The 8,545-nt window shown below is 57.8% G+C and overlaps 1 protein-coding gene across 3 annotated transcripts; it reads right to left on the reverse strand.

Annotated features, from left to right (window-relative positions):
- Nucleotides 1–857: 857 nt before the first annotated feature.
- TFAP4 (transcription factor AP-4) lies at nt 858–8,476 on the reverse strand. Of its 3 annotated transcripts, none has more exons than XM_089540570.1 (7): nt 8,191–8,476; nt 7,200–7,365; nt 5,001–5,099; nt 4,604–4,774; nt 3,857–3,940; nt 2,463–2,621; nt 858–2,212 (listed from the first exon to the last, which is right to left on the reverse strand). In XM_089540570.1, exons 1-7 carry the CDS (start codon nt 8,304–8,306, stop codon nt 2,027–2,029), a joined length of 981 nt encoding a protein of 326 aa, XP_089396696.1. In that variant the 5' UTR covers nt 8,307–8,476; the 3' UTR covers nt 858–2,026. The 3 variants fall into 3 exon arrangements, with proteins under 3 accessions (XP_089396696.1, XP_089396695.1, XP_089396697.1); XM_089540569.1 differs by having other exon boundaries at nt 3,803–3,940; XM_089540571.1 differs by lacking the exon at nt 3,857–3,940.
- Between the last annotated feature and the right edge of the window lie 69 nt (nt 8,477–8,545).

Genomic DNA, 8,545 nt, shown 5'->3' on the forward strand with positions numbered 1-8,545 from the left:
CGCTCTCCCTCGTTTTGCAAAAGGACCGAAAAGGTGCCAAGGCTGCGGAGTTCTGCGGGGAAGGCGCCCCCTGGAGGCCGCCCGGCCATCGCCAGCGAAGGAGGCAGAGGAGCCGCAGCCGCTGCGAGGCAGGCCTCCCTCCCTGGCCCTGGAGGGAACTCCAGCCTCACTTCCAGCAGCGCTGTCCTTGTCAGCCCCTCTCCCTGGGCTTTCCTTGCAAGACTTGCAGAGAGGAGGCTGAGAGAGAGTGACCTCTGGCCCAGGCTCAGCAGTGGCTCTCATCGTGGCCAAGCCAGGACCTGAGCCCTGCCTCCAGACACCGCTCAGCCACGCTTCAGTCTTACACCAGTTTGATCCCACTTTTAATCCTCATGGCTCCATCTCAGGTGAGGTTTAAAGAACCCTCTGGACTCTCCGGCGGAGAACGCCCAGCCCCTCGACCAAACTGGTGCGCAGTGGTTCAATGCCTGTACTGCAGCCATTCACTCAAAACCACAAGGTTGCGAGTTCAAGACCAGCCAAAGGGCCCAAGCTCGACTCAGGCTTGCATCCTTCCGAGGAGGGAGCTCAAATGAGTACCCAGACTGTTGGGGGCAAATTAGCTTACTTGCTAATTAGCTTACTTGCTGTTCACCACTATGATCTTTGGAATAGCGGTATATAAATAAAAAACCCCCTACAGATCCCAGGATCCCACTGGATGGGGCCACGAAAGCGAAACCCTAAACCAGACCGGTCTGACCTTGTGCTGCGGACAGGCACGGCTTGCCCAAAGGGCAGGAAAGGGACGAGGATGGACCCCTCCCCGGCTGCCAGGCCCCAAAGCGGCCCCAAAAAGGGCACCCCCAAAAAACAAGGGTGTCTAAAAAACAAAGTACAAACTTTATTTTGTTTCTTTACAAAAGCACATGCTTCATTTTTTCCCACTTTTTTAACAAAATATAATAGCATCTCAATGAACACAAAGACCCCAAAACGGTAAAAAAATTAAAATTAAAAAAGAGAGCGAGAGAAAGAGAGAGAAAGAGAGAGGGAGAGGAAGAGGACTGAGGAGCAGCCATGGCTGGGGAGGGACCGACCAAATACCAACCGGCCCTAAGACAACGCTGGCCGAGGCCACTAGCCGAATTGGGGGACAGAGGCAAAAGGGGGGGGATGCAACCAAAAATGGGGCAAGGCTGGCAAGCGGCCACCAGAGAAGAGGGGCACGGGCCTCGTGAGCTGGCGCTTGGACCCAGGGAACGCATTAAGTGCTTCAAAAATTAAAATAATTGTTTAAAAAAAGAACAAAAGAACCCGTGGAGAAGAAACCGAAAGACAAGGGGGTGCCCCATCACCCCCTTTCAAGAGGAACGCTCCCCCCTTTGAGTGTGGAAAAGGCCTGGAAACCTGAAGGAGCCCCTGACAGTGAGGGAGGGGCCAGATGGTAGCCCTCAGCCAAGGGGCCCGAGAGCAGCAACAGGACCCACACTTTGCCTGCTGAGCCCCCCACCCTGCAAACCCCTCCCCCAGGGCCCCTCAGCGGCACTGAGAGACACCCGAGTTGTGTCCCCCTTTTGGGTGCTCCTGAAGGGGACCGTGAGAGACAGGGACCCTGGAAAAGCCCCCCAGCTGGGAGGAAATGCCACGCCAAACAGCCACCCGACCCCTAAGGAGAGCGGCTGAGAGAAGAGGGAGATGCCAAGGATGGGGGTCTGGGCAGGGGAGGCATGCCAGACCCTTCTTGTGAGGTCAGAGGCAACTAGACAAGGATCGGCAGAGAAAGTTCATCCTTTTTGAGCGCTGAGTTCCGATTCAGACAGGGACAGGCCTTGAAAAACCCATCTCCCCCACTCCCTTCTCTCTCGCCCAGCTGCCCCCAAAACACTCCTACTCCGCCTACCCATTTACAGTATTGAAAAGGTCACAAAAGAGACCCAAATTGCCATGGCATTTTGTAAAAAATTCAGCATCTCCCTCTGAAGTCCCCTCGCCCGCATTCTGCCCCCCACTCTCCCACCCCCCAACCCCCACGGCCAGGCGGGGGTCAGGGCATCTCGGCCTTGCTGTGCTCCATGGAGTCGCTGTCCTCGTCCGCCTCTGAGTCGGAGGCCGTGTCCGAGTTGGAGGGGTCCAGGCCGACCCGGGTGGGGGTCACGATGACGGCCCGCCGGCACTGCTCCTCCTCGTCCAGCAGCTGCTTCTCCTGCGTTCCCTCAATATGCTGGATGGCCTGCAGGCGGGGGACAGAAGTGGAGCGGCATCAGGCACCAGGCCGGATGCCTAGGGGTCACCCAGACACGCACCTGCCTGACTCTCCCAAATAGGGTGAGACGGGGGGGGGGGGTCCACTGCCCTAAATGGATCAGGGCCACAGCACCCGGAAGGCATTTACTGACCCGGCATCATCAATGGATACAGGTCTCCTTACGTGTTCATGTTTTCTCCACCCGCCAGAGCAGTTTGGACTCCCCCCAACTCACCTGGACGATGGTGTCCAGATTCTGCCGGGACGTGGAGATAGTGTTGATCACGGAGGAGGGGCCCATGGTGACCACGGTGACGTGGTGGGAAGGCGGGGGCGCAGGCACAATCACAGTTGGGTGGTGGGTGGGCGCAGGGGGGGCGTGCACTGGTAAGAGCTGGGGAGAAAAGGACCCATGAGGTCAGGTTGGCGGAGGCAGCCAGGTGGGGCAGAGGGTCCCCTAAGAGCCTACAGAGGCAATGGAAGGGGCCATGGCCGGGCAACCTGGGTGCAGCCAAGAAGCCCACTCCTCCTTGTAAAAAGAAATACACACACAGACACAGCCCATTAAATGACACAAGGAGACCCCACAGCCTATTAAAAAGATGAACTGTTGCATGTTGAGAGCCAGGGCCCCTTGGGAGGGAACAAGAGGGGCACAAGAGATACTTTGTGGGGGCAGAGATGGTCCCTAGACTCCACTTACCCACCCACTGCCGTATACACAACAACTGGACCCACACTGGGTGGCAATGGCACATGGGACTAAGCCCACGAGCCTGTTGCTGGTATGCCAAGGGCGGCATTTTGGGAAGGGGCACAAGTGTCAACACTGCTTGGAGTTGTTTGGGCAGCTCCAGACCTTTTCTCCTCCTTGGAGCCAGGAGTCCAGCGGCCCACCAAATGGGAGGGACTTTTGGGGCAGGGGCTAACAACATTTGAGACGATTATATTTTCTTTAAGAGCACAAGTTGTGCCTCTGGAGGAGAGGGAGAGGGGATGGGGGCCACTGAGATGAATAATATTTTTTTGCCCAGCCCCCCATCTAATTGTTGGACTTGAGAAATAATCTGCATTCCATACGTTTATATGTTCTCTACGCTTCATGGATTCATGCTGTTTTAAATATCAGCAATAGAAAAATATTTGTAAATAACAAACATAATCAATATCGGCCTTGGGGTCCTCATGTGCCCTATTGGTGGTGGGGGGGGGGGCACATGACCCTCACCCACCCCATTCGAGCCCCATGTAATGCCTTCTGTGACCAAGAGCCCCTCCTTGGGGTCTCTGCCTGAAAGGACCCCCTCCCCACCTGACAGAATTGGGACCCTTCCACATGCAACACTCTGCTGGCTAAGCGCTGAGCCACTGTCCTTCTTTCACGGGGGGGGGGGGGCAGGAGAGGTCAACTGCCCCCCCCCCGTGCCCCTCCTGCCCTGCCAGGCCCAAACAGGGGGCTGGGAAGTGGGTCTTCCCTTTCGGGGGCTGCCCAAATGGCACCCCCCACCCCCTCACTCCCTGGTGCCCCCCAACTCTCTGCCTGCAGGGGTAGGCGCGAGGGGGGCACCAACTCACCTGGCCGTGGCTTTGTTGCTCACGCTCAAACTTCTCTTGGTGCAGCAGCCTCACCTGTTCCTGCTGTTGCTGCAGCTGCACCTGTTGGGCTATCACCTTCAGCTTCTCCGGGTACATGTGAGCTTCCAAAGAGCGCACCTGCCAGGGACAGGCGGCACCGGGATCAGTGGGAGGGGGAGGTCCAGACCCAAAAAACACCGGGGGAGTGGCAGAAGCACCCCAGCGCCCCCCATGGCACTCTCAGTTCCTGGACTGAGACCCTATTTTGGGGACCTGGAGTGTGGAACCCTAAGTGCAGTTCCATGCGAATGGCGGTTCATCAGCACAACTAAGCACACAACCCAACATGCAAGGCTCTTTTGTGTATGACCACACTGTCCAACACTATGGATACAGACATTCCACACCCAACAAAAATCATGCAATCTCTCCTGAAAGGGAACTTACATGCGTGTAAGATGTCTATGGGACTCTGGCCCTGATTCGTTGGGAGACTCCCCCCCAGGGGATGGCAGAGTATGGTCCTCCTGGTGCCTTGGACTACAATGTCCAGGCCCTCTCGGCTACTGCGGCCAGCAGAAGTGAACCACGGGGGTGGGTTTAGGTGCCACAAGCTAAGTGCCCACTGGGACAAATGTTGCCCTGACTGCTAGGCCAAGGACACTGACTGCTTCTCCTCCCATTATTTTTTTTTGGGGGGGGGGGTGCTTTTAAGGCACTGGTTCCTAGACCCTGGAGTGGGTAAAGGTAGCCCCACATGCTGACCTACCAAGGCCCCTGAGACCCCCACTAGCTCTTCACCTGCTCCTCCAGCATCATGCGGACCGAGCGCTCCTTGTCCAGCTGTTGGCGCAGCTCAATCATCTCCCGGCGCAGGTCTTCAGCCTTCTCATCCTCCCAGATGTCCGGCGACCCGATGCCCTCATCCTTGTCCTCTGCCCTCCGCCGCTTCGGAGAGGACCCACTGAATTCCTGCCAACCAGAGAAGGCTTTGGAGCACAGGCAACCAGGAACCAACAGTGGCAAGACAGACTAGCCGCCCAAGCCTCTGGCCGGGCCCAGAGCTCTCATGCCACCCAAGGGACTCAGCTGCCCCCAGGAAAGGCTACTGGGCAAGGGATGGAAGTGGGGTGCCCCCTCCTGCCCTCCTCAGGAAAAGTGGGGCTGCCCCAGTGAGGGTGCGTGGCACGGCTGATACCTGGATAAACCTCTTGAGCTGCGCGTTCTGCTGCAGCAGCCGGGTCTTCTCCTGCTCCAGCGAAAAGATGTACTCAGCCGTCTGCTGAAGAATTGCCGCCTGGAGAGAGAAATGGGAGGCAGTCAGGGGGATGGAAATAGTTGCGTGGAGGACACTGGGCCCTAGCTGCCTCCTGCCCTGCCCCAGCCCTAGACCCACTTGGGGACACTCCGCAATGACCACCCTCTGGAAGGGTTCTTTTCCTTCTGTTTAAGGATTGTGCTTTTAATTCTATTGATAGTTCAGTTATATGTTTCACTTTTCCATAGTGTGCATTTTTCATCTGTATGTATTTGAACTCTTATAAACCACCTTGAGTCCTTGCCTAGGAAAAAGGAAGGATGTAAATTATCCTCCCCTACAAATTTTGTTCGAATTTTGCACACACAGAGAGCCATTCTTATTTCATGCAAAGTACAGCATTTTGTGTCCAGAAAAAAACCCTCTTTGCAAAATGTTTACTTAAAAAGTCCAAAAACGCCACACTCATTGTGCAAAAGCCCTTATAGTCTTGCCTAGTGCAGAAGAAAGTCTGTAGAGGTTTTCATTCTCACATGCAAAGGCTTCTCACCCCTTCTCCACCACTGGGCACCACTAACACAATTGCAGCAGTGCCAGCAGCTGCTGAGATGCCACTGGTGCGGCCGGGCATCTTTGCCCCGCTGCGGCCGGCCACCTCCCTGCCCCTCCCTTTTGCACAAATTTCCACTGGACCCTGGGGACCTCTGGGCAACCGCTTCCCCTTGGCTTAACTGCCCCAGGGAATGCCAGGCAGCAGCAAACTGGCCCCCCAACGCAACTCACCCCAAACTCCAGACGCTTTGTGCACAAGTTAAAAAGCACTTGTGGTCCAAAGGCAGAGACCCCAACCCCAACCCTCCGCTCTTGTCCCTCTGCTGGGAGGATGGACCCCTCACCCCTGGTCTCCACAGCCTCTTCTCCGATGGCTACTCTTCTGTGAGGATGCTATTTTTCGGATCCCTGTCTGCTGGGTTTGACTCTCAAGTGGGGCCTCTGAAGGAAGACAGGATCTTCCCTCTGGAAGGGAGGCAACCGCACTGACCAAAGCTTAACATTTCAACCATGTGGAGTCCTTGCATTTCCTCCACTGAAACTACTTCCTTCTCCACTGAAACGGTCAACTGGTTCCTGTGGGTTTTTATTTCTGCTGCTGTTGCTTTCTTTACAAACACCTGCCGATCTTTTCGCTCTCGCGAAAGTCTGCACCTGCAACCTCCAACCTGGGCAAAGTTCACACTTGGCGCTTATTTGATTCCCTGTATATAAAAGCAAAACATGTTTAAATGTTTTCTCCTTTTCCCCTCCATGAATGGGATTATGAGAAACGCGGCATCATGTTTTTGGCAAACTTGCTTGCAATTTTTTTTTTGGCCAAAGTTGCTTTGTAGAAAATGCAGCATTTTTGTGGGAGGAAACCCCCCAAAACTCAACTTTCCACAAAATGCAACACGTTCCTCACGAAATCCAAGTCTCTCTCTCCCCAGACGCACTTCTGCTACTGCTGCCAACAAAGGTGCCACTTTTCACTTTTGTGCAGGAGCAAAAAAAGCTGGCCATGCCAGTCTCTGCCGTGGGCAAAGTTCATGTTTGGCACGAGGGACGCAAGCGCTTCCTGGTTTCATTTTCACGCGAGGGAACAAACAACTCCAAAAGTTTTGTCCCTGCTGGGCCAGATCAGGGAGGTTTTGCGCCTTTGGGGTACTCTCCCCTCCATTTTGAGGACTTCTACAAACCCATCATAGTAATGATCCTCCTCCCCACCATCCCTTCCATTGATATCCTGCCTTTTCCTCCAAACTGGGACCCAAAGCAATTGCACCATTTAAAACCAATACCCTATTGCTAGATGAAAACGTTTGCAGAAGTCGCCAGTCTGGGGTTGCCGGCCTTATTGATGACCCAAAGGGTTTGCAAATAACCTTTTGCAATGACACCTTTTGCCACTCCTGACTCCGGCTGCCTTTCTTTCCCCTGAAGAGCTAAGCCTGCGGAGAGCTTGGCATCCAGGTCTCCAGAGTGAGACCAGTCTGTGGCTATGCTTCTGGCGCAGCGCTTTGCAGGGCCTTGGCTCACTGAGGACTAGTGGACCAAACCAGGAGGGCCTCTGGAGCGGGGCCCCTGGAGCGGGGCCTCTCTCACCTTGCTGAGCTTCTCCCCGTCCGTGTGGGGGATGAGGGTCTTCAGGGACTGGAAGCCGGCGTTGATGCTCTGCATGCGCCTCCGCTCATTGCTGTTGGCGATCTCTCTGCGTATCCGCCGCTCCTGGTCCCGCTGCGTCTCGGGGGTCAGGGGGATGTTGGCCAGGCTGCAGGGGAAGAAGAAGAAGAAGAAGGGGTCAAGGGGTCCCCTCTGGGAGGGCAAGGCCTGGGGGGCCCCTCTGGAGGGTGGGAGCCGAGGCTGGGCCTCAGGGGGAAAGGCCTTCTCCTCCTGCCAAAGCGCCAGGCAAGGCTTCCCTTCGGAGGGAGAGCCACTCTCTGGGCCCTTCTGGCCAGGCCCCCTCTGGCCCTCAGCCGCCCCTTCCTCTCCTTTTGTCCGATGGACAGCTCCTGCCAGGTCCCGCGGGGGGCCCTAAGAAGGAGGGGCCCGGATGGCCCTCCTCCTCCTCCTCCTCCTCCTCCTCCTCGGACAGAGGCTGCTGCCGCCGCCGCCGGGGATACTGGGAGTTGCAGTCCTGCTAGGCAGAGAGAAGCCGCCCCTTGTTTGGAGGGCCGGGGGTGGCTTCTCCCCTGCCTGCCTCCGTCCAGGGGGCTTCCCCAGGGGCCAGGGGCCAGGGGCCAGGGAGGGGAGCCCAGGAGCCGGGGCCGAGCCTGACCCGGGCGCCACGTGCGGAGCCCCAGGCGGAGGAGGCCGGGCTTCCCGTGCGGAGCGGAGCGGAGCGGAGGCACAAAGGCCCTCCGGAGGAGGCCGCACTACAAGTCCCGGCAGCCCCGCCAAGGCCCGCCTCCTCGGCAGAGACACAGAGAGGCCTCTGCCGCCGCCAGGCCCGGGACCCAGCCGAGGAAGCATGGCGGCGCTGGGCGCGTGGCCCACGAGGAGCACCGGCCCCGGCCCCGGCCCCTCCCGGCCTCTCCTCCTCCCACGTGGCCCGGCCGGGACCCTTCCTGCCCCCTTCCCTCCCGGAGGGTCCCACCTGCAGAGGCCCCCGATGACCTCCTTCTCCGATTTCCTGAACTGCTGCAGCGACGGAGGCGGCGGAGGCGGCGGCGGGAGGGGAGCCTTCTGCGCCGGAACCACGAAGTACTCCATCCCCGGAACGGAACCGGGCCGGACCCACGGAGGAGGGGAGGGGAGGGGAGGGAGGGAGGGGAGGAGGAGGAGGAACGCGGGGACCCCGCCCGCTCGCCCGCCCGCCGGCCGCGTGCGCGTAATGTGTGGATGGATGCGCGCGTGTATTTTGCGTGTGCTGCGTGCTCCTCCTCCTCCTCCTCCTCCGCTGCTGCTGCTGCTGCTGCTGCTCAAGGCGGGAAACAGCTGGTGCGGGGCGG

This window comes from Sceloporus occidentalis, unplaced genomic scaffold (assembly GCF_023333645.1).
Source record: "Sceloporus occidentalis isolate IW3139 unplaced genomic scaffold, rSceOcc1.0.p SCAF_10, whole genome shotgun sequence".
Taxonomy (NCBI): Eukaryota; Metazoa; Chordata; class Lepidosauria; order Squamata; family Phrynosomatidae; genus Sceloporus; species Sceloporus occidentalis.